Source organism: Salminus brasiliensis, chromosome 25, assembly GCF_030463535.1.
Source record: "Salminus brasiliensis chromosome 25, fSalBra1.hap2, whole genome shotgun sequence".
NCBI lineage: Eukaryota > Metazoa > Chordata > Actinopteri > Characiformes > Bryconidae > Salminus > Salminus brasiliensis.
The window spans coordinates 21,561,393-21,587,850 of record NC_132902.1 but is presented as its reverse complement, the minus strand read 5'-3'; the positions used below and the strand labels follow the sequence as shown (position 1 = coordinate 21,587,850).

At 43.1% G+C, this 26,458-nt stretch overlaps 1 protein-coding gene across 4 annotated transcripts; it reads right to left on the bottom strand.

The window, feature by feature from the left end:
• Window positions 1-710: 710 nt before the first annotated feature.
• On the bottom strand, window positions 711-25,107 carry lingo1b (leucine rich repeat and Ig domain containing 1b). Of its 4 annotated transcripts, none has more exons than XM_072671264.1 (2): window positions 25,011-25,107; window positions 711-3,575 (listed from the first exon to the last, which is right to left on the bottom strand). In XM_072671264.1, the coding sequence occupies exon 2, from the start codon at window positions 3,558-3,560 to the stop codon at window positions 1,719-1,721; it is 1,842 nt and encodes a 613-aa protein (XP_072527365.1). In that variant the 5' UTR covers window positions 3,561-3,575; window positions 25,011-25,107; the 3' UTR covers window positions 711-1,718. The 4 variants fall into 4 exon arrangements, with proteins under 4 accessions (XP_072527365.1, XP_072527363.1, XP_072527362.1 ...); XM_072671262.1 differs by lacking the exon at window positions 25,011-25,107 and adding an exon at window positions 24,284-24,740 and having other exon boundaries at window positions 711-3,572; XM_072671261.1 differs by lacking the exon at window positions 25,011-25,107 and adding an exon at window positions 24,284-24,739.
• Window positions 25,108-26,458: the final 1,351 nt, after the last annotated feature.

The following is a 26,458-nucleotide window of genomic DNA, read 5'->3' as shown; positions in this document are numbered from 1 at the left end:
TGTGAAGGATCTGTATAAATTTCAATGTTCATTATGTGGATGTTTTTTAAAAAAGGGATCTTTAAAAATGTCCTTCACAGGCGTACATCTGGGTACATCTGGTGTACAATTGGGTTCTTAAAAGAGCTGTAAACCGAAAGAGGTTCTTCAATGACACAGTGTAAAGAACCCCTTTTGGCAGCTTTGAGCATGAATCTTAACTGGCAGACTTACAAAACAGGCGTATCTTACTCATAAACATCTACAGGATGTAAATCTTACCCATTCCCCATTTCCTAACAGTTCTCAACAATGCACAGAGATTTCATAACTCAGTAATGCCCTTGTTCCCCATTCATGATCAACGTTTCACCTAGCTTTTGTGATTTCATTGCTTCATTCTCCTCAGAGCCTGAAATTATGCATTTATGGTAATCCTCTTCCACAGAGTCTGACTTATGGGTCTGAACTCTAAACTGTAATCCGAGGTTGATTCAACATTTCAAATTCATAATGATTAGCATTACGATCTGTTCTACTCCCTCAAATCAAAACCAGCATTTGCACAAGAAAGACCTTCTCCAGTAAATGTCGAACGGCAGCTACAGTGAATTGGATCTCGAGGATTTCTGCAGCTTTCCAGTAATCTTTCCGTTATCTGAAGCACCTTCACAGGTTCGAGTCAGACAGCGCATAACATGTACATAAAAGCAATGAAAAAGGACACCGCATTAAAAAAAGGTTATCATTTTTAATGTTTTACAGTCTGCCATTGTTCCAGAGGCAATACTGATAGTTCTGCAAGGGTTGATGAATACATTTACCTTTGAGGGAATCCCTGCCTTATGGGTGTTAAGGATGTATTATAGGGTACAGAAAATAAAGGATGATATATGATAAAGAAGAGGAAACCAATAAAAATGTAAACAAGTTCGTCGGCAGGTGAAAACTGCCGAGACGTCTCGTGAGGCTTCTGTCAGATATTTCAGCGTGAATACCACAACAGATTGGCTTCACCACACATTCAGAAACACCAAATGGCTTCAATTTCAAAGCTACATTTGGCTTATGGATACTAGGCTTATATCTGGCATCAGAGCTGAAAGAACACCATCCACTTAAGGACACCATATTTAAGGATTAACACTTGACTTTTACAATATGGATGATTGTCAAGCATAACCATTGTTTCATCTCAACCAAAAACAAACCTCTTATAAAGAGTTGGCAATTGAAATCAGACAGGAATTCAATTTACATATATCTGACTCATTTAAGCACATCACAATAACTTCAAGATGCTCAACAACCCATGAACATGATTTCTCAACCCTTGTACGGTATTGCCCTATGTACACAGAAAGAATTATGTACAGGAAATATGACGAAAAGGTAAAAGACAAGGACAAGTATGGTCTAAGACTGGCCCTGTGTTTTCTGGCTCTCGAATAATCCGAGTCGTACAGGCTCCGTCTTCACAGTTACCAAAACAAAAACAGAATTCGAGGTCCCTTGGAATCCTTTCTGGCTTTCCTTTGAAGAAGCAATCCCTGTAGGACTGAGCTGTGTAGTGATTGGCAAAAAATATTTGGAAAAGGCTTTACTTAGACATTGATTCTTCCATCAATTCCATAAGGGAAACAAACACATCATCTCCTTCACTCTTCCAGGAACGTCTCTTGCCAGGGATTTTTTCGTACAAACTTCAGTTCACTGTAACTTACTTACACTGAAAACTTTCACATCATTTTCATTCTGATCTTGTGGGATTCCTCAGTTGGACTGGTCTCCCCATCTACTTTACGTGGCACATACTCAATCTCAATGTTTGGCTTGGCATTACCTTTCCCCCGACTCCAGAGGAAGAGGAGAACAAGACAAAACAGCACCACTCCAAGAAAAGAGATAAATCCCATAGTAGTGGCAATGATGAGAGTCTTCATATCAAATGGAAATGGGACTGACCTACCAGTCCCATTGGCACCACTATCATTGGGCTGGTTGGAGATGAAGGCAAAAGTCTTATTAGGCTGATGGGGCCAGTTAGGAGAATAACTATGAACGTGTAAATGAGCAAGCTTGGTGTCATTACCCCCTGCATTGGTAGCTATACATGTATAGGTGCCGTTGTCTTGGATTTGGGCGTAGCGCACTTCCAGCGTGCCGTCCTGAGACACCGAGAGGCGCCCGACACTCTTGCCGGTGATGAATTGCTTCCTTGGGGTTTGCCACATGATTACAGGGGCCGGGTCCCCCTCTGCCTTGCATGTGAAATGAACTGTAGTTCCCTCGTCCACGAATTTATGAAGGGCCTTGTGGTCCAAGATCTTGGATTGCTGGCAAATGAAGAGGTTAGGCGGGAGATTATCTGAGAAGTCTTTAAACTCCTGCCCCTGAACAAAGTCGGGTGTCTCGCAAGACGGCTGCTGCTTGTTGAAATTGAGCCTCAAGCGCCGCCGAAAGACCCATCGCAGACGGCAATCACATGCCAAGCGGTTTCCATAGAGGCCCAGGGTCTCCAGGTTGCCCACCGAATGAAAGACAGACTCTTCTAAAGTGCTCAGTCTATTGCTGGATACGTTGAGAACTTTAAGGTAGTTCAGTCCTCTGAAAGAGTAAGGCTCAATAGTGGCCAATCGACCACCTACCAAATCAAATACCTGGAGCCTCATCAAATTGTGCATTTTGTTGCCCTCTACTGTCTCAATGGGATTGAAGGAAAGGTTGAGAGAGCGAAGGTACACAAGGTGCTGGATGGCCACGTAAGGGACGGCAGTAAGGTTGCAGTTTGTGACACTGAAGGTGGTGATGTTGAGTCCGTGTAGAGACTTGGCGGTCAAGGTTTCTAGAAAGGGCCAGTTTGCTATCTCTAGCACTTTCAGGCGGTAGAGTCTCTTGAAGGAAAAGTCCCTAATGATGTTAACATTGAAATTCCACAGCTTGAGTATCAGCAAATTATGAAGATGGCTGAAAGCCTCTGTTGGCACAGAGGTCAGGTTGCACCTCTCCATGGTGAGCTGCTCTAGACTACTGAGGCCATGGAAGGCTCTATGAGAGATGAAGACCAGGTCGTCATCTCCCACCTCCAGTTCCTTTAGGTTATAAAGGTCCTGAAACATGTAGTCCAGCAGGATGACTATTTTATTCTCACTGATATCCAGTCTTGTGAGGTTGCTCAGGCCAGTAAACACGCCCAGCTGAATGAGCTTCAGCTTGTTGTTGCGCAGTCCTAACGTCCGTAAGCCGAAGAGATTGCTGAAGGCGCCGGGCTCAATGACTGAGATAACATTCTCATTGAGCTGCAGCTCTTCCAAGTGAGGATAGTTGATGAACTCCTCGGGGTTGATGGCTTTCAAGCGGTTCTTGCTCAGGTCCAACAGTCGCGTCTCAATTGGTATTCCTTCTGGAAGGGTTATCAGCTTCCTGCGGTGACATAGAACGGAGCGCTCCTGCGCACTGCATTCGCAGCGGGAAGGGCATCCGGTGGCCGATCCCGACAGCACTGTGCCCAGCATCAGGATGAGGATAGGCTGCCAGCATGCCACAAGGTAGCTGTGCCCACTCGCCTCGCCAGCCACCATTCTGCTGGTTACCTGCTGAGACACAAACCAGAGGTACTTTGTCATACTCACTGAAGGAATTGGCATCGAGACACCTCTCATGATCTCATATCCTGACATTCCCCCAAAAAAGGGACATGGAAAATAAGGTGAACAGGTGAAAACTACTGATGATCACTTGCACAGACTTTGCTGCATAAAAACAGGCATTTTATTAATGATCTCATGGAAGTAGCAGCAGGTTATATTAAACTTCCTGCTCTTGCGAGTTCAGAACAATGTAGCACTTGTTTTTCATAGCCATGGCCAAACTACATTAGATGTCCAAATGTTTGTGGACACCCCTTATAATGAATGCACTCGGATTGGCATTTTAACTCCTCAAACCCTAAGTTTAGTACTATTTTTATATGGTAACTTTAGTTTTGTGTATGATTTAGTATATCGTGTGGAGTCCCACAGGGTTCTATTTTGGGGCCTGTGTAAATGGTGTTACTATGATAGTCATGTAGTTATGAGAGTGAAGAACTGAAATGTGGGCTTTCACACAGGGTCTGAAAGTAGCACTCATTGCTGACACAGACATCCAAATACACACACTGATTGTCTAGTACCTGTCAAAAAGTATTGCCAGTAGAATAGGACTCTCTAGGCCATATAAACATGAACCTATTAGCACCATGCCTAATGCCAGACAGGGGCTAGAGGGGTATTGAGCTGAGGAGCAATGAAAGAACTGTGTACTCTGGAATGATGGATGGTCCTCCATCCAATACTTTTGGGATGAGTTGGGGAATTGAGAATGAGGTGGGATGGGGTGGGATGGTAATCATCCAACATCCTGACCTCACTAGCGCACTTGCCACTGACTTGCAATCAAATCCTCAGATGAATGTTAGTAGAAACAATTACATCAGTTAGTTCTTAATACTTAATACTAACTGATGTATGTGGACCAGGACTCAAGACTGATGTACAATGTTTCTTTTGTTGCCACTTTTAATGATTTATTGGATGTGATCTAGAGGAATTTGTTTAGGATCCCAACTTTTCTATACACTAGAGTAAATATTAGCTGATACTGGCCAAATATTGCTCATAGTCACACCTCACTGTACTGCATTTTATTCCAAACACATAAATAACACCCCAGAGGTTCATTCTATCCACCCTGGTCCCATCATTATTTTTGCTTCCAACTGCTGGTGCATGCATCCAATATCTGTCAATGCAACCTTGAAATTAAACTACACAGGAAAGCGCAGAAGGGGAAATATACGGCATGGAGAAAGGCTGAGACTGGGGGGCTATTAAAGCCTGCCTTACTTTGACTCAGGGGTGTTTTAATGTGGAAAAGCCTTCAAGCTCTGTTTCCCAAAATCGATCACGCAGTCCCGTACTTACTTCTCGCAGGTCTAAAATAAAATAAAGATCTTGCCTCAGTGTTGCAAAGGGCTTGGTGAAATATTTACATAAACAGCGTAGCAGCCGTTTAAGGCAACTAATGTGATTTGTGTAACGCCTATCACGTTGATGTTCATGCTCTATTTATGCAAGCAAACCTCAGAAAACTTGCATTTCATTGTGGAAAAATGTTTAGAAAGGGATATTTAGTCTCATCCGTCTAGTTTCCTGTTTTCTCATTTGCGTTGCTACAGTAAAAACATCTTGTTTTGGTTTGCTAGGCTGGATATTCATTCACGTACTGACGCAGCCTTGCCTAAGCGCTCCTGAAGCCTGTGCATGTGTCCATAGTAAGCTAGACTGGGTTGTGCGTGGGCATATCTGTCAGTAAAAGTTATCCTCTTCATATTAAAACTGAACTGAGTACCCACACACTGGTTGCTGCCAAGGGCTGTGTGGTAAAAGGTTATTGCAGATATGCGAATGTAGGGTTTTCAAGAAGGGACTTCCATTATCACACACTGTAAATGGAACCTATAGAGGGAAATACGATTACAGACATAGCCATGTATGCTGTCACCCTGGATGACATTTATGGGTAGTTCATGAAATAATTGGGAATCCTAGAGTTGGAGTCATTTAAGTGCTGTAGTTTCAAAAGGTCCAAAATCTTTGGTCTTTGCGAAGGCCAAAAGTATTGTAGGGTTTTTCATTAGTGGTGCTTTGTTGAACCACTGTCAGAGCCCATTCAAAATGTAGCTGTTATTCAAGGGGACCAGGCACTCACTGGTATTAACAGCCTTGGTCAGTTTTCCAGCAAGAAAAAATCCTGGCATTTTGTAGTGCAGTTTTAAAAACCTCCAAAGTTTGATGTACAGTATTTCTTTTGTTGATACTTTTAATGATTTATTGGATGTGATCTAGAGGAATGTGTTTAAGATCCCAACTTTTCTATACACTAGAGTAAATATTAGCTGATGCTGGCCAAATATTGCTCATAGTCACACCTCACTGTACTGCATTTTATTCCAAACACATAAATAACACCCCAGAGGTTCATTCTATCCACCCTGATGAGGTTTGATTCCTACATTTCTCAGAATTAATTTGCACTACAACATGGCAAGACCACGCCTCTTCATCTACCGCAAGTCATTGTAGCACCTTGGGTTCTAATTTCTGTGGAATTAGCGATTTGGTGCTGTTGAAGCACTGCAGTCCTACTAAAACATATCCTGAACTTTTCATTTGCTAGATCCTTTTTCTAATTTTCCATTCCTCCTTAAATGATACATCTGAACAGCCACCAAAATGCAACCCCTGAATCATTTAAGGTGCAACACAAACTCAAATAAGAAGCTGGTGAAAAAGAAGCTAATGACAGTTTCTGGAATTATTTATACTGAGGAAAACTGGCAGGGACGCTCCTAAAAGGTACCTTCCAATGTTACAGGGATGACGCCTGCAACTAGTGGACCAGATCTTGATTCAGTGAAGATATCGGACCAAATCTTTGACTGAGATCAAGGTTAAAAGGGTCAAATTATTACATTGATTAAAATTGCGATTTTTTTTTTTTTATTCTGTACATGACAAAAGAAAATCCAAACAAATCATAAATAAATAAACACATGCCATATTTGTAAGTGTGAGTGTGTGAGTGTATAAGTCTTATTTGTGTGTCTGTTCCAGTGTGGATCATTTCAGTTCAGTGCTAGCAGTAGCAGGTAATCCTTACTTAGGATTGGCTCGCCACTCCAATCAAGATCATCATAGTGGAAAGAAATCTGAAAAGGGATCCACAACTTTAGGCGACTCATTTTTAATGATCTACACATGCTGATCAGCCACTGCCAGGTGAATTGGAAATACACTGATCATCTTCAACTACAGTGCCATCTGCCAAGGGCTGGATATACTGGGCAGCAAGTGAACGGTCAGCTCCTGAAGGTGATGAAGGTGTCTGAGGAACTTTGACAAGAGCCCAACTGTGGTGGGCTCTTGTCTAGGTGTGGCTAGGTGACTGGGTCAGAACATCCCCAAAACATCAGGCAGGTCTTGTGACGTGTTCCTGGTATGCAGTGGTGCAAGAAAGGAAGCCGGTGAACTGGCGAGTGGGTCATGGACAGTGCCCTCATGTGGACCCACTCACTATAGCACTGAGGTTTATTCTTAAAAAAATCAATTCAAGGCTCAGTTTGGTGAAGTGGACTAAGGCACTGTCTCTATAACCTGAGGATCGCTTGTTTGATTCCCAGGTCATGCTGCCTGCCATCAGCAGTCGGAGCCTGAGAGAGCACAACTGAGAGAGTAGTTGGCTCTCTCTCCTCCCACATCACTTCTTGTGATGCTGGGCGTCTGCTAGCTGATGCATAAGAGCCGGGTACCCTACACTTTCCTCTAAGCTCGTTGGTTGCTCGGTGGCATTGCATCACCCACAGTTCAAAAGGAGGCAGTGTCTGGTTGTCACCCTCTCAGTGTTGGAAGCAATGCATGTGATAGCGGGAGAGTACGAATGAGTGGGTTGGGTAATTGGCTAATCTATAATTGCATCCAACCTGAAAATATGCATATCGTCACATCCCTAGCCATTACAATGACTTGAAGATGTGTTAATTCATTTATACACTATGTCTCTTCAGTGGATCTCAACAGAGGTTGCTGTCATGTGTCATAATAAGAGCTCAACACCTCACACTGTGAAGCAGCTGGAGCTGAACTATTTTGATCAGCTGAAAGCGCTGCAAGAAACGGAGAAACAGGAGAGGCCTACATGCAGCCATCTGCTTAATGCAGTATTGCTGCAGAAATGCTGGTTCGTGGTGGTTTGAGGCTCCATCCTGGAGCTTTTTCAGCTGTGTGCATGGAGCTGAGTGGGAACTGCTCCAGCTCAGAGTGAGGAGCTCCCATAATATCTATTGCGTATTAGTGCTCTGCGGTTAGATCAAAAGGCCTGTTGTAGTCAAGAGTGCTTGACAGTCGTATATCTGCCGAGTGTGTTCTGCATGCGCGGTGCGGGCAGGAAGCGGGCAGGGAGCGGCCAGGGCAGCGCGTGAGAATTACAGCATTGATTAAGCGCCTGAAATAGCAGAGATGGGAAGGGGAAGGTGAAGGTCATGACGTAAACGGATCCGCCATAAACACGGCCTCTTAATCATACTGTATTTACTGCTGATCTAACTCGGCCCAGAGTGTCCTATGCTACACTCTCAGGAAGCCACACAAGCGGCAAGGATCATAACGGGCTCGGACGCTCTCCAAATAGGTCTTTCAGAATGAGCAGAAATGGCTCCAGGCTTTGACGAGGCTCAAGATGTTGGGAGGCCTATAAAAGGCCTGTTTGTGTGGTTTGTCTAGTTTGTTTCAATTAATTATGGAGCAAAAAGAGGATGATGGTGGGTAATGTCTTTCCAGAGCAATCACAAACTCCCTAATTAAAACTAACCAGGACATCAGAAATCAACATTTCCACTTCAGTTCATTGTGGCAGAGGCCCTGCTGGAACGAAGAGGCTCTCAGGCTACCTGCTTTACCTCTGATAAAAAGCTCTTTGCTATTTCTTTGCTCCTTATTACCGAGTTGCTGAGAGGCGAAACCAAAACTAATAGGAAATTCATTTAAAAATACCACATCCAAGCTAACTGTTTAGCCTGAATGCTACTCATAGCTTTTTAACGCTAAGCAATCATGCAAACACATGCACTATATGTCCACATGTTTGTGGACACTGCTTCTAATGAATGCATTTAGCTACTGAAAGCAAGGTTTCAGTAATCCATTGCTGATACACACATACACAGCTTGTCTAGTCCCTGTAGAGAAGTATTGCCAACCTATATGAACCTAAAAGCACAGGGCCTAATGCCAGGCGTGGGCTAGAGGGGTAATAAGCCCCCCCAGCATTGAGCTGTGGAGCAGTGGAACTGTGGAATTCATTCTCTGGAATGATGGATGACGCTCCAGCCAATACTTTCGGGATTAGTTGGCGGAGTTGGAGGTGACATCCTGACCTCACTAACACTCTTGTCGCTGAATGCAATCAAATCCTTGCAGCAATGTTCCTCCAAAATCTAGCAAAAAGCCTTCTTCCCTGGACAGTAGAGACAGTTACTCCAACAAAAGCAGCATCAGAAGAAACATTGAATGAGCAGGTGTCCCAATATTTTTGTCCAAATAGCTGGTTCTTGATCTTGCGATCTCTCTGTCATTTTCACACCCACACACAAGCAGTGTGTAATTAATCTCAATGTAAGCTTAAATAAGCTCTCTAATTGATCGCTTTCATTTTTCTCCAATAAAACAGTCCAGATGTTGGCGAATGCAAATGCATTAATGCTCATTTGGCCTCGGTGGTCAACTGATGGCACAGCGAAAGGCTGTTACTCAACAGGTTGGATTTATTGTCCAATTAAAAGATTAAATCATTGCTCAGGAAGCTTTCGGTTTTGTAAACATACAAATCACAAGTCTGTCAGGTGACCATGAATTAGGCATGAGGAGGACTGAAAACTGCTGCGCTCTGTTTCACTGCCAGGATGTTGCAACTGAGCAGCTCTCAATGAAGTGCACTCATTCAAACAGTAACTCCCACCATCAGAAAACATCTGTATAAGAATTTTCATTTCTACGTCGCAGAGCACTTAGGTGCACCCGCCTCTGAACGGGAGGGAAGTTCTCTGTATGGTAATGCAGCGCTTTAGCTTGAGTGACTCAGTCTATTTGTGGCTTTGTGTTGATGAAAATGCCAGAGAGTGCACAACAACGAGTAGCTCCTTGCACCTATTGTACTGATCACAAAGGCCAAGAAAACTGCACACAGTACCGGGGCCAAAAAGCTGCTATTTCCTATTTAAGTGTTTCTTCTGTTATAATATCACCAAGCATTTATGATCGCTAACAGACTGATTTACTTCCGTTACTTCAGTGGACAAGTTGTTTATTGTCAGGGGGATTTAAAATTCTGCACTTTTCATGTTGTGCGGCCCAAATAGGGGAGAAAATTAGTGAAAAATCCGATAAAAAAATAAAATAAATAAAAACTAAATGCAACAAAAACACTGTAACTAGTTTTACTGTCTTACTGTGTAGTGTTGCTCTCCTCTTATTGTGTGTCTCATTGAGTTTTGGGGTTTAAGAACCGCAGATGTAGTATCGCTAGGTAGCCAGTGTGCTTAGAGGATGGAAGGAGGGCCCATCAACCCACCCCAAGGAGAACCTACCCCTACCTATGTGGAGAAACATGCCAGCATGCCTTACAATGGTAGTAATAGGAATCAATATACTGCAAATATAATCCTTTTATTTACTACAACAAATGTGCCCTGTCAACCTACACGTGTCCTCAGATCTCTATGTGAGGTTGACAATATTAAAATGGTTGAAATCTGGAATTTCAGGAATTCTTCGGTGACTGTTTTACCTTACAATACCCTGTATGGATCTCTCCCTCATGAATGGGACATGAAAAGTACATTATAAGCCAAAACCTTTTCTTAAAACTATTGTGAAACTATGTCACGGCCATCATGCAATGTATTACTGATGCTTTTGTTACTGGGCTTTCTGAGAAGGGGCTTTTTTAGGCATCAGACATCTGGTTCCCGTCACCTCCGCTTTGAAAAATGGGATTTGTAGTTTTTTCTCAAATCACACAATTCAACCCAAACCGCTTGGAATAGCTGAAAGTTTAGGTTTTAATCATGTAATTATGCAGAATCTGCAGGAATTCGTCTCTGAAGCCCAGACTAAAATGGACAATATGTGTTTTGTTAGTAAACTCAGCTGGACCTGTAGACGCTGTGGTGCTGTTTCCCTCCTGTTAGGAGCTTAAAACATTTTAAGCATCCCTGGAGCATGCTGAACATTTGATGTGCAGTGATACAAACAGATTTCCAAGTTTCACATTGTGCAGGGTCCTGTAGAGAGGTTTCATGAATACTGAACGAAACAGGAGCGTTTTGTAGATGGTATCGTTTCAAGAGGCAAAGACTGGAGTGGTAGGAAAGGAAACTGCAGTGGATTGTGTATGCTTCACGATTTCCAGCAGTGTGTAGATTTGTATGAAGCATTGGAGAGGGTAACATGTAACATGGGATGTCTGAAATCAATACCATACGCACCAATCATCCTCCTAAAGGCTCATTAATGCTTAATGTCAATTATGGATACTATAAAGCCTTCTGTCCGTACTCAGCGTTCATTTCTTCCATATTTGAGCAGCTTCTCTGAAAGCTTACAGAAATAGACAGAACGGAGCAATGCTACTGCTTAAGGGCCTAGGGTGTGTCAGTGTGTCTTCACTATCGTAACGCCAGGAAAAGTACACTATGTGGAGCTCGAAACTCTCAAAAGTCTTGTACTGAGTCTCTTAATTAATCATGGGTGTGTTTTGGGCAGAATGTGCAATAATAAACCAATCAGCATGTCGCTCGCCATTTCCTTTAAGAGCCAGGTGCGGTCTGACTTTGGCGGATTGCTATTTCAGTGGTGTAAAACAGGGGTGTACGAGCATTGGGCTGCACACGCCTGTGTTGACAATGCACTGCCAAAATAGCAACGAACGTCTGACTGTTGACGTCTGCCTACGTTGTTTTCAGTCTGTGGCGCACCTGTGTTTTTCATTGCCACGATAGCAACATGCCAGAAATTGACCTGAACAAACCTCATTTCGAGACCACCACGCCCATCGGCGTAGATATATTCGCAGGCACTGCTGCTATTTAAATGATGCAGGTGGAAGGTGTGGAAATAGACTGTTGGAGGGATGTAAGATGGCAGTTAATACAAGAGTAAATGGAATGCACGTCCTGCGATCGGATTCTGTCAGGCAAACAGAAATACATCAGTCGAAAAAACGTTAATACGAGTAAGCCCTTTTGTCTTCATATTTACCAGTAGATGTTAGCAGTATTCCAGAGTTTGTTGCCATGCAGTTTAAACAGAACTACAGAACCATCTATTGTTCCACTGCGGTGTAGAAGAACCTCCAGAATTCCTCTAAACGGTTTACAGCCTCCCACAGCAGGACATTTTGGATGAGAAACCGTTGTTTACAGGAAGTCGAAGGGAAGTGATGTACGTGTTGGTGAGCTTTTTTTTCCGGGAAACTAAAATCTGATCTCATCTGGTCTCACTGGGGGCGTATTTTAATGACGAGTGTAAACAGAATCCAGTCAAAGTGGATCCAGATATTATCCAGATACAAAACACAATGTTACTGCCAGGCGTCAACAGACCCCGAGACACAAAGCTGTCACTAACCTTCTCTATCTTCTCTACCGCAGCTTCAGAGCTGCTTCACAACCTTGGTTTTGTTCCGAATCGTTAGCTTTCCTCAGAACTGTACAGGGGACATCGTCCCCCCTATACCCCCCCCCATTGCCTTTCCCCACTCAGTGAGAGGTCACATTAATTCGAGCCTTTATGTTCGCTTACGGCAAGGAAACCAAGTAGCCATCACAGGTTTATTTTAACATTAGAAGGCCTCCAGTGTTCTTCGTTCTCAGATGGGGTGCCCTACATTTCCACATCTTCTGTAATTCAACAAACCGCTGTCTGCCGTAGACAGAGGAGAGATGAATCAGTTGAAGTTCCTGCATTTCCACCATTTTTCCGTGCCTGAACTGGCATAGGCATCCACGGCCAAGGCCTGCTGACCTGTCAAGGTCAATCAGAAACGACCAGCCACATTGACACGTGCTCATTAGCTTGATGTTAATGTGAGAGACTTTGCAACCTCACACTTCAATTATCTGTTGATTGCAAGAGATAGATTGAGTGAGAGAGAGAGAGAGAGAGAGAGAGAGAGAGCAGCTTCCTTTTCTCAAGGTCTGTCTGTTATGTGCCTTTGCCTGCTTAATGGAGAAATAGATTTCTTCTAGATTACCGTGTTCTCAACGCTCAGGAAGTTCATAGGCGTGGTCCTTGGGAGATTTGCTGTCTTCCTCTCTATTTGTCACATCCAGGGCCATCAGTCACCCCAGAGAGAGAAATCAATTCCACCTCCAGCAGAGGGAAACCGCTTTATTTATCCATTTAAGTCCGTCTTGGGCCTCCGCACCACGACGCCGTTGATGAGTAATGGGTTAAGCTCAGAAAGGTTCTTCAGGTATGATCATTTACTTTCATCAACAAAAGAACATTTCTCGTAGATGTTTCGAATCGTGATGAATCGGGCGAGTCAATCCAAGCGTGCTCGCCTTCATTGCTACCAATAGCACGGAAGACACGTATCTACTAAATTGATTTTTATCTTTTTAGGCCGCCCTGCTCATGTATTCCAGCACCAGGCAGATGATATCCTGCCTTTGCTCCTAGTCTACAACTGTAATTCAAACCGAAGGCCCATTTCTCCTCTCCTGTTCACTCTCCGTCCCCCATTTCTTCCTAGTGATAACCTTGGGAAGGGGGGAAAAAATATCACTGTGGACCATTTCTTCAGCCTCCTCAGTTTCTCTGCTCTCCACCGATTTTTTTATTTTTTTATTTTTCCTCCTGACCTTGTCTATGAAGCCCTGCTGGACTAAGCAAGACAAATAAGCAATGCAGAAAACTGACCCATATGCATATTCTGGCTGGCTGAGAGTGAAGAAAACCACTTAATATTACATCACATGGCATAAATAAGAAAACAATGCTGGGCACTGCCGTCAGACTGCTGCAAATACGTGTAGATTCACTGATCCATCCAAAATTATCTTTAATAAGAACTGTGCAATTAGCAGCTGGCTAAATGAATGAGCTACCACAGGCTGACGTAATGACGAAAATTTCCCTCCAGTGTTTGGCTAGTCCTGTTCGAGCCAACATGGTTCACATGGCCAAGCAATTACAAATTGAGGTCACTGTGACCCCAGGAGATGGCCTGCTGTTGTTTAACATACTGTACACGTTAATGAAGCTATTAGGCCCGCTGACCAGGCTGTAACACTAGGCTGTTTACTGGAGGACCAAATTATGACTTAATGTTGACCTAAGTGTTCCAGATGCAGATACTGTACAAACACCAAAAGGGGGATTTCAGTAAACAGAGTCGTTCAGAGTAGTTTTTACATTAAATGGTCCATTTGTAGAGAAACTTTTGTTCAAGCCTAGTTTAGCTGGACTGCCACTGGCTCCATAAAATAATCAAAGGCATTCCTACAATGGGGAGTTTGGGCCCAAAATATCTGCTCTGTAGCATAAAATGACATCTATTAGGTTTCCTGTAGCATTTCATGTGACTCTTCCTGGTAAAGAACTCGAGCCTTGCCTAGCGATGCTGGCTGAGGACAAGGAGAAATGGACGACAGCAGTGAGGGAGGTTTTCAGTTGTGGGATAATGTGGTAACAGACCTTATTAATATTGAGGTCTGTGTTTAAACTATATTAGAAGGCACATATAGCTACTGCTCTGTGTTTAAAGACGTTTCTAAAGAAATGACCGGGTGCAGCCACAGGAGGGCGCTGCAAAGAAAACTAAAAACTTAGCGAAAGAGAAGGACAAAAAAACAAAGAAGTGGTCATGGCCGAATAATGTGCCCTTTTTACAGCAAGCTCCAATGCATTCTCTGTGGTAAGCTCAGCTGTCAGCCACTAGAACTCCTTGATAGCTCCTGTGATTAGAAAGACTGTGGTAAGAGAATCAGACTTGGGCCACTTTACCTGTTGTGTGAGCATAGCCTTAGCTGGCTTAATGTAAAAAAATTTTACACAGCAGGTTAAAAAGTGACCCAGATCTGATTTACTTGCCCAGTCAGATTTTTTTTTTTTTTTTGGGGGTTTGGTCGTTCACACCGTCTTCTTAATGTGGCCTAGATCTGACACTAGTCTGAACACAAAACAACAGCACTCCACCCAGCCTGTTCCTCCAATACACACACCTGTCCAGTGTCTTTCCTTATGATTTATAGACTCCTTTCACGTGATGTGAAAATTAGCAGAGCGAGCCACCAGCAGTACTTACAGACCTGCTGGTGGAAGGCCATCAAACAGGGAACAGGAGCTCCATTTCTTTTGTTTATCTACCATGATGAAGAATGATAGCTGGCAAAATCACAGAAACTCAGAAAGAACTGAGATACATACGAGGTAAAGTGTCTCCATCTGCGTGAAGAAGCTCTTTTGAGTTCTTTCCTTCTGTCTTCCTCACATCCTTGAGGTAACCCTGATTTTAAAGAGCCATTTGTTTGTTTGCTCATGTAAACATGGCAGGGAGCATTTTGATGACCTTGCTGGAGGGTGCCGCATAAAGTTATGATTAGGGCTGAGCTGAATTGCTAAAAAATGTCACATGAATTCTGCTCAGGCTATTCATCTGATCCGTATCAGATTTGTGGTTCAGATGGGCATAGACTGGATTCGGGTACAGGCTCCTGTCTGAATTCAGCCATACTTAGACTTCTTTCTATAGTGGTGTTGATTGGATCCAGTGGTTGTAATGTCTACAGTGCAAAGTTAGTCATTTTATCTAAAGGTAGAGAAAGATACACCCTAAAAAGGGGGCTTATTGGGTACTATTTTGCCTTACAGCAAAGGTTTAGGTTGCTGTTTGGCCTACAGATGAAAATGAGCCTGTAAGGCTAACTCTGGCACTGCCCCTGTCAAATAAACTAATCCGTTATATGAAATGAAACATCTAAAACCAGGTTTAATACATTTGAACAGATATGTGTGTGTGTGTATGTGTGTACCAATGAGCATACTTATTAAAATAAGCATAATGACTAGAACCAGTCCAATAGCTCAATAGTTAAATAGTTGAAATATAGCCATTTTATCTTTTTACTTACTTACTTTAATTTTATTCATAATAATACAATAGTAAACGAAGCAGTACACCCCATAGTTTGGGTAACTATTTAACCCTACAACAACCTGCATGTAATGTAGAGCCAGGCCTAATTTAGGCCTGGAAGTGTCAACACACTACACATTTTTATTTGCCTAATAAAGAAGAGTCGTTTTAGTTCAACAGTTAAATCAGTAGGAATACCAAATGACACAAAATGAATGTAAACCCATTGTAAACCTCAAGTACAAACTATTGTCAGTTTAAAATGCTTGAGAAAGTTAGTCATTGTAATTTCCCCTGTCTAATTTGCAGAAAGTCTGGTTACATTTTGTCTTAGGCTTCACATTGTCACATTTAGTGTGTAGTTTTCTGTTCACGTTTTCAAGTAACACGTGAAGAAAAAGATCTGATTTCTTATTGACTGAAGATCTGATTTCTTATATATATAGTGGGGTAACTTGAACCAGGGTCTTCCAAATCTACAGTGCAAATGTAGTCATTTTATCTGTTAACATTATTTTGATTATTTTGATAGTAAAATAGCAGTAAACCCCAAAAAATGGGTTTATTTGCAGTACACCCCCTAAAATATGTGCTACTTTGGCTTACAACAACCTGCATGTAATGCAGAGCCAGGCTTAATTTAGGACTGGAAGTGTCAACACACATTAAAAAATGTATTTAAAAAGGTTTTAACTGAGAAATAAACAGCCTTGCCGAATACAGTAGAACTGTTTCAGTTCAACAGTTCAAGCAGTAGGACAACCAAATAACACAAAAATGAACACACAAGGAGTTAAAACTTCACTGTCAGAATGCAAACCCATTGTAAACCTCAAGTACAAGCTGTTATCTATTTGAAATGCTTGAGAAAGTCAATCATTGTAATTTCCCCTGTCCAATTTGCAGGAAGTCAGGTTGAATTTTGGCTTCGGCTTATTATATTCTTCGGGGGGTTGCTCCAACGATGATTAATCACTGTTTGAAAAGAAATGACTCAGCACTGGCCCCAGTCTATGGATGCTCATATTGTAATGGCACTCCCATAGAAAACTATTGCATGCCGAGAGAAAAGAGGATAGACTATATAATATGTCGAGTGGCTAATAGCCTTTATTTGCCCAAAGGGAAGTATATCTTATTCCTTCCATTAAACTTATTCATAACATGCCCCCGCCCTCTATCTCTCTCTCTTTCTCTCTCTCTCTCTCTCTCTCTCGCTTGCTCTCTTTTTATCAGCTCTGAGCACATTGCAGAAGACTAATAGGAAGTGCATTTGCTGGTCAATTTTTATACATTCACAATGTCTAAATATTTGCAGTACCCACTTAACTGATTATAAGGGGTTGTCTATCAGTCCCTGACATGCATGACAATGCTACTTAGATGGCACCAGCAACCGCAGTCCCTGTTTTCACACAGTGTCTCTAATGGCATGGCCACTGCCTACAAGAAATGGAAATAACAAAGAACAAGCACTAACTGAAAAGCTAACCAGCTAACGGCTGGACAAATCGTACACTTCCAGAAGTGTTAATCCGTTTATCGCATCAAGATTTATGGGGCGAGACGTCTCAAATTGAAGTGATAAACTTGCCCCTGTTGAAGATGGCAAAGCCAGGGACCACCATCCATTACAACATAAGAAGATGTCTTTATCTGTATTTACAACAGCAGTTCATCAGGGAGGACCCAGGCCAGATCAATAATCAGCTTCTCTGCCCTCAGCATCCATCTTCCTCCCAACCCGCACCAACAAATCCGTCTACGGAATCAGCGCCGGCACGGATGCGGCATTCGGAGAAGACATTTTCTTCCTACAGCGCGCTTCCATTTGACTTCCAATTCCTTCCCTCTTTTGATCTTGTTTTTTTGACTACCGTAATATTCAGATCAAAGCCGAAGGTTTGGAGAGCTGAGGAAAGTTCAGTAAGGGGAAAGCCAAATACCAGGAACTCTATTCTAACACATATAGAAACAAAATGTCTCAGAGCACAAACCATACAATTCCACCAAGAGATGAAAAGGCAATAGACTGTATAGAAAACCCTAGAGGCTCCAGACAGTTGGGAGATGGATCTGAACTGAAAGTGATAGCAGATGCTGAATGCTTGTGTACACACTGGTTCAGTGCTACCAGAAATAAAAGAAAGAACTTCTATATAAAATAACGGTTCCAGCTCTGAACACGTGAAAAGGTGCTTCAAATGGATCTTGGAGCGATGCCATAGAAGAACCACCTGTGGTTCCATGAAGCACCAGGTTTGTAATAGAGAAGAGTGAGTGTGAGCTTGAAGAACCTTAAATTTCTTCTGTAGCATCGTTTAAAGAACATTCTAAACACCTTTATTCCAAAGAGTGTACTACAAATACTACAGGTTTCTAACATGCTTCTCGGCCTGAACAGTTTTAGTTTTTTAGATTATGCAAAGGCTCTTCAGACCTATGAAAGGTTCTTCTTCAAACTCTAAGCATCTTTATTTTTAAGAATGTACTAAAATATTAAGGTTCTTAATACTAGGTTCTTAAATTGGTTCTTGAACAAAACAGACAGTTTTTAAAGGGCTTTTTACTCTTTTTATTAATAAAATGTTAAATTATTAAATAATAGCATTCACAGTCTCTTAACGAATGTCCACAAAAGCCCATTCTGAACAAAAAACACATTTACATTTACGATTATCTTTCTTTTCAGCCTATCATCAGTTTAGTACCAAACATTCACACTGAAATCATAAGCTTTCTCAATGCAGGACAACACAGGGCAACCAATCATTTACATATATCAATCTTAAAGACACGGTAACAAAAAGCACAGAAAAATATTTACTGTTAATGTGATTTAAACACTTTCATACAGACAAAATTCATGACTCATGACCTATCAAGAAATGGTTTAGCCTGGACACAGTTGTCGGCCCAAGCTGGTCTTCCAGGTTTGTAGTTACCAGCGATTAAACTAGCTGCGACGAGAAAGCCTCTGAAATAAATGTGCAAGCAAACGTACCGTCTCCAACTAGCCAGTACACATATTCAGACTCCTGCTTGCCACTGAGAGCGCCTCCCACCTTTGCACCCAACCGGCAAGCACAGCATATACCGCAAGCAGTGTGGACAGCAGCTTGCATGGACGTGAGTGGCGAGCGCAGTGCATACTGTGCTCCTGTGAATACAGCTTTAGGTGAAAAAATAGGACATATGTTCTTTAATTTAGTCTATATAGTTAATATTTCTAATGAGATCATTAGTAGAATGTTATTTCACCAATTTCTAGAATGTATTATTTGTATTATTTTGTAATTTTATTTATTGAAATTGCTTTATTGTATTGGCAGATAGCAATTTCTTCTAAGAAGTTCTAAGAATCATCTGCCCCAATCTCATCAGCCTCATAATGAGAAACATTAGATACATCCTAAGCAAAACTGGTCTTATAAAGTACAGAAAACAAGAGTTCATCTAATCCTGGTGCTACAGAACCATTTTTACACCAATAAGAGTTTTTTTCATGTACACTGCTAAAAGTATAAGATCCTTGAGGAATTTTTGGAGATTCAAGATTTGCACTTTGAAGGTGCTTTGAGGAATCTTCAAAGAACCTTCTTTCTTTTAAAAACAACCTTTTCTTAAAGATTCATTAAAACACCTTAAGAGGTTCCTCCACAGTTTCAAATGGGAGAACCTCCAAATGTTCCTCAAGGAACTGTATATAAGAACTGTTTAACGAGGCAAAGAACCATTTAAGCATTCATATGGGTCTTTTTATATGGGGGTTTTATAGTTCTATATACACTCTTAAAAGTAAAGGGGTTTCAAGTGATTCTTTGAGTAATGCTGTAGAATAATTACAATTTGGTTCCATAAAGAGCCAAAACATGAGTGTAAAAACCTTTACGTTGGTAAAGAACTTCAAGTGAAGGTTCTTTAGACATTTTAAACACACATCTTTATTATTACAAACATGGTTCTTTATGGAAACAAAAGTGTGGAACCAAAACTCATCTCTCATCTATGGATTTTTCTGTCAACTGTCAACCCAAGCCAAGAACCATTTAAGGAACTTTTCAGTATTGTAAATTTTAACACTCTTACAAATAAAAGTGCTTAAAAATTTGAAGAACGTAAAGAATCTTTTGAACGTCTAAATTCTTAACAATTTTTAACAATAAATCACAATTTTTTTTCAAAATCCCTCCATTTAGGCCGAGAACCATTTTAAGAACCTTTAGTATGTTTAGTACACTCTTAAAAGTAAAGATGCTTAAAAAATTTGTTTTAGGGATACCATAGAAGAACGTCTTTTGATTCCATAAAAAGTGTTTAAAAGATAAAAGTAAATGTGAAAAATAACCAATGTATCTCTTTTACAAATATGATTGTAAAAGAGATACATGCTGCGTTCTCTCTTCACTGGCTTCCTGTAGCTGCTTCCCGCATCAGATTCAAAACCTTGAGGCTGGCCTACAAAGCCAAGAACGGACCAGCCCCTCCGTACTTGATGGCAATGGTCAAAAGCTGATCTGCACCAAGAGCCCTTCCAGCTTCAAGTACGGCTCGGCTTGACCCACCATCCCTCAAAATCCACGGAAGACAAGCGTCCAGGCTTTTTTCTGTCCTGGGACCAAAGTGGTGGAACAAGCTTCCCCTGGGTGTCCAACACTCGCTGTCTTCAAACGCAGACTGAAGACCCACCTCTTCCGAGAATACTTGGACGAATAGCAGAGTACTATGGTCACCTCAGTGTGGCTGAGAAACGCCTTCTTTGTAAGTTTACCACATCGGCCTAGACACTGGAAAAAGCATGTCAGAAACAAAACAGGAAGCAAGACTCGCACGAGGCCTTCGCTTCGTAAATGAGCTACATCCATTACAATGTTGGTGTCATCGAGCACACGAGTCTCTCCTGCTGCATTATAAACATTACTGGGCGTCTCAGCCCATGGACCTGCTGAATTAGCATCTGCTGCAGCAGCTTGTCAAATTTCCTGTCATGGTGCAGAATCTAATTGGAAGCTGTTCCACACCGGTCTATCTCTCTGTTGCCTGACAATGGTTAATAATAATTCCATAAAATGTTCCTCTTTCCTCATTAAAGCTCTCGAGATTCACTTGAAATTCACCGCTAGCAGCGGGCCTAAGCCGGTAATTACTCCAACCTCTTTCCCTCCTTTACACACAGGGCTCTTTGTTTTGGGTTTAATTGAAAAAAAGAAGAGGAGAGGAGAAATGGGGAGAGAATATAGGACGAGCGTAATCCCAAAAGCAATCTAACTCTCGCCAAGCCACTTGGAGTTCTTTATCAATAGTTCCATTAGAAAGGAGCTTATCTCCCGAAATTAGCCACGAGATAATCACTCTCAAGCTTCCTGAATTATGCCGGCATTGTTCCTCTGGCCGACTCTCCAGCTCAGCCTAATAATTTTATTACATGGGCCGATATGATCGATGATCTCGTCCTCTCCGTTTGCACAAAGGGACAAACGAACCCATCAGCGGCAGAGGCGGCAAGAGGCCAGATATGATCGGGTCAGATCTGGTGGTGACCGCTCAGCGATAACGCACGGCTGAGATGTAATTCCACATACGGATTTTCACGGGCATGGCTGTTTAAAAATAGCCAGCTGAGGGTAAAAGATGGGGGGACCGGGGGGCTTTAATGTGTACTCCGCAGCTGCCTCGTTTTTTTTTTTTTTTTTGACATAAAGCTGTTCTGATTAAATTTTAATGGCAGAGTCTGCTGCAGTGTAGCGACTCCGTGACCTTCTGAATACATTCTGAGCGAGGCCGGATTGAGTATGTGGTGTCTGATATGTCACTCGGTCGGCTCTCACTGCAGCCCCTCTCGCCTGCTTTTCCTTGCCTGGGCTCGGGCCATTTTAATAGCGCCTCATTCCGCTTGACAGAAATGAGCCATTATGCTGATAGGCCCTGATTCTCGCATTATTCTACAATGAGGACAAACGCACCCCAATCTGTCCATGCCTTTCCCCACCATCGGCCTTGCCAGGTACCTGAAAATGTTAGCAGAGAGAGATCATGGTGGAGTGATGAGAATGACGGGGAGAGGATGAGTGAGGGGGAAAGAGAGGGAGGGGCCGGGACTGATTGCTGAGGACCTGAATTATAGTCATTCACAAACAGTGAGGGGCCATTTGGTTGACTACAGAGCAAAACAAATGGTGTCTGAAGGCGTGAAATCATCGCAAGTCTTGAAAATTGATCAAATATTTCTCATTATGAGATCATACAACCAATAAAAGATGAATCAGTTTATTTCTAGACGTTTTTATTTATTTTACGACTTTTTATTGAGCGAAATATTAGTCAAATGGCTTGTTTCAAGAAGTGATGCAAATAATTTGGCTCATTTAAAGAAATATGCCTGTACTGAGTGACATTACCAGCCAATGCAATAATAATAATAATAATAATAATAATAAAGCAAATAAAAAAATGACAAGTAATAGCTTCACAATGAGAATTATTAGACACACTGAATGACTCTACTTGCCAAGAAGAGCACAAGCCCAATAAGACGGCAACTAAATAAAATAAAAATAAAAAACCTGCTTAATTTAATTTATTTATTTAACATATTTACCCAATTATCCTTCCAATTTCTAGATAGCCAATCACCCAACCCACTCGCTATAATCTCATGTAATGCCCCTGACACTCCTGGCCGGGTGAGGACTGACACATGCCTCCTCCAACACATCCACAACCATTCTGCCTCCGATGCAACGTCAGCTGACAACCAACACACTCTCAGGAAAGCGCTGTGTACCCAGCTCTAATGCATCGACTAGCAGATGCCGCCGGGCACCTGCCCTAAATGCATCGACTAGCAGATGCCACCGGGCACCTGCCCTAAATGCATCGACTAGCAGATGCCTGTGCCGACCAGCATCACACTAAAGTAATGTGAGGAGAGAAAGGGAGAGCCATCTACCCACCCAGAGAGAGCAAGGGCAATTGTGCTCCCTCAGGCTCCGGCTGCTGATGGCAGGCAGAATGGGGCTGAACCTTCTTAACTTGCAATGAAAATAAATGGATTTTTTTTTTTTTACTCAAGATCATTTTAGAGCATTCCTATTGGCCATCATGACATTTGGACACAATGTAAAAAACAACTGCAATGTACAAGGGCTTTGCATGACAACGACAAAATGCTGTGCATGTGAGTACAGTACAAGAAGCTAAACACCCAGTCAGTCCTCCTGTAGGTCTTATCTTGCCTCATCTTGAATTTCCTTATCAGACTGCTGCATATCATAATGGCCACGACCACCAGCAGAGAATTCGCCCACTGCCTGAATCTCTGTTAACATAATCGCCACCTTATTGGCAAGATATACCAGCCTATTGATTTAGTCCTAATTGCTGTATCAGCTTTGGCTGCTAGGATTGTTAGTCCAGCGTAAACCACTCCAGTCTATCTGCCTCCGTTCCTCTCTCTTTGACAGGGACGGTGGCAGGGAGGCTGTTGCTGTGCAGTTGTGCAGTTGTTTGGCTTCGTAGTGTTCCTCCTCAATACAAGCTTATATGCATATTTGCATACATTATGTGGCGCTGCACGCCAATCTGCTGAGAGAAAAAGGCAGATAGGCAGAAAGGCAGAGGTTCAGCTCAAGGCTCAACGGGTGCTGGTGGAGCAGCAGAGCGTTGCCACCCATACGCTGTTCACACATCGCCTGTAGGGCCACCATATTCTGGCTGGGTAACTTTTTATTACGTGATCCTCCACCCATCTGAACAGGGTCTGCATGTGGAGATCCTGGAGTATAACTATGGAACCATGGAGATGCTAGAAACTACAGCTAATGAAATGTGGTCGTTCTAATGGAAACACCACGGAGGACAAAGCGGAAGCACGAATCCAGGATGGCCGAAGCATTCCTCCCTTAATTCACTTTTGGTGGTCTGCCAAGACTAAGCAATAAAGTGCCTCTCACCCACAGGAGGAGCTGTGCTTGCTCTGCTTGCTCTTGGTCAGTTCAAAAGAATTCAAAGAATAGAGGGAGGGTGGGAGAGGTACAGTAGACCCAATAATCCATTAGACAGCATAGGATGAGCCTTAATTCCTGGCGTTCCTGAAAATAATATGAGGAATTAATGGATTTTGCTTTCTGTGCATATGGAGAAATGAATATTCTTCATTCAGTGGCCATAAACACAGCAACGCTGGCATGGACACACTCGTACTTGCTCACAGAATCATGAACACCTGGATGGATGGATTTCTCCATATAGAAAGACTGAAGGACTGAGTGGCAAGAACGTATGGAAAACTGCATGCATGCTTGTGTTTATATCCAAATGGATGCAATTAGATCTTCTCCTGGACAACATTATCCATGCTGATCTCCAAACCTCTGGATGGCATATGCAACCCCCTATCTCTCTGTTTCACACACTCACAGAGGCATCCACACTCTCCAGTCCCAGCAGTCTCACCTTAAACCCCCCCAAAAAAACACACACACAGAGAGAGAAAAGGAAGAAGAGGAAGCATCCCTGTGTCCGTCCACCAAACGCAGCACAGCACTGGACGCAGAAGTGCCCTTACCAGAAACGTCATGCAGCGAAGTCTAATTTTGGCAGGTCCATTCTGCTGGGGCGCCGCTTAGATCCGAATGGGGCCGGGGTGGCAGGGAGGCACCGAGGAGGCCTTTGAAGAAAGTCTGGCTGAAAAACACAATTCCTGAAAGCTGGCCGGAGCTCACAAGGCAGGAGGAGAGCAGCTGCGGTCCCCGCGACACACGAGACCCTGCCCCAGATGCAGGCAGCCATGTAAACAGGAGCGGTGCTGCTCGCCGTGCCTCAAATACATGCTGTACCCAGCAGAGCGAGCGAGCGAGTGAGGCAGGCAGGGAGAGAGAGAGAGAGGGAGGGAGGCAGGGAGGCAGGGAGGGAGGGAAGGAAGGAAGGAGGATGGAGAGGGAGGGGTCGCTGCTGTGCAAGGTGGAGGGAGGAGCTGCGGCGCACTGAGATCGAGAGATGGAGGGAAGGAGGGAGGGAGGGATGGAGAGAGAGAGAGAGATGGGTTGAAGACTTGCCAGGCTGAGAGGGAGGAGAGAGAGAGAGAGAGAGAGAGAGAGAGAGAGAGAGAGAGAGAGAGAGAGAGAGAGACGCTGCACAATGCTCAAAACAGGGCCAATGTGACTAATGAAATTCAAGTCTGCCGTTCGTCAGAGCGACTGCAGTGGAGAGAGAGAGAGAGAGAGAGAGAGAGAGAGAGAGGCAGCAGCACAGGCATGTCATATCCATGGGGGCAAACGGAGACTTGAATGTACCTTTGTAAAGCCCCGTCTCCCCTCCTCTGTCACTCTGTCAGGATGAGGTGATTAATGCCAGGCTTTTATGCAAAACGCAGCACTCGTCAAAAGCAGGCTGGAGCTGCGATGTGACAAACGGATGAGTCAGGGAAGTAAATAAGCAGCGACGATAAACAACAGCCAGCTGAGAGAGAGAGAGAGAGAGAGAGAGAGAGGAAGAAAAGACTGAGCAGAGAGAGAGAGACAAGACTGAGCAGAGAGAAAGAGAGAGAGAGGAAGAAAAGACTGAGCAGAGAGAGAGAGAGAGAGAGAGAGAGAGAGGAAGAAAAGACTGAGCACAGAGAGAGAGAGAGAGAGAGAGAGAGAGAGAGAGGAAGAAAAGACTGAGCAGAGAGAAAGAGAGAGAGACAGAGAGAGGAAGAAAAGACTGAGCACAGAGAGAGAGAGAGGAAGAAAAGACTGAGCAGAGAGAGAGAGAGGAAGAAAAGACTGAGCAGAGAGAGAGAGAGAGAGAGGAAGAAAAGACTGAGCAGAGAGAGAGAGAGAGAGAGAGAGAGAGGAAGAAAAGACTGAGCACAGAGAGAGAGAGAGAGAGAGAGAGAGGAAGAAAAGACTGAGCAGAGAGAAAGAGAGAGAGACAGAGAGAGGAAGAAAAGACTGAGCACAGAGACAGAGAGAGGAAGAAAAGACTGAGCAGAGAGAGAGAGAGGAAGAAAAGACTGAGCAGAGAGAGAGAGAGAGAGGAAGAAAAGACTGAGCAGAGAGAGAGAGAGAGAGAGGAAGAAAAGACTGAGCACAGAGAGAGAGAGAGAGAGAGAGAGATGGATGATTAATAAGCCGCTAAAAAGAGGGTAAGGGGAGGAGAATCAGCAGAGAGAGAATGAAGGGAAGACACAGGGAGTAAGATGGAAAATCAGGAAATGGGCAGGGAGAGAGAGATGAGGAGGGAAAAGAAAAGGGTGAGCAGATGGGAGAGAGAAAAAAGATCAAAGAGGAGAGAGAGGAAGAAAAGAGAAGCCAAAAAAACTAAAGGAGTAAAGAGAGAGAGAGAGAGAGAGAGAGAGAGGAAGAGAGAGAGAGAGAGAGGGAGGAAGAAAAGACTGAGCAGAGAGAGAGAGAAAGAGGAAGAAAAGACTGAGCAGAGAGAGAGAGAGAGAGGAAGAAAAGACTGAGCAGAGAGAGAGAGAGAGAGAGGGAGGAAGAAAAGACTGAGCAGAGAGAGAGAGAGAGAGAGAGAGAGAGAGAGAGAGGGAGGAAGAAAAGACTGAGCAGAGAGAGAGAGAGAGAGAGAGAGGAAGAAAAGACTGAGCACAGAGAGAGAGAGAGAGAGAGAGAGAGGAAGAAAAGACTGAGCAGAGAGAAAGAGAGAGAGACAGAGAGAGGAAGAAAAGACTGAGCAGAGAGAGGAAGAAAAGACTGAGCACAGAGAGAGAGAGAGGAAGAAAAGACTGAGCAGAGAGAGAGAG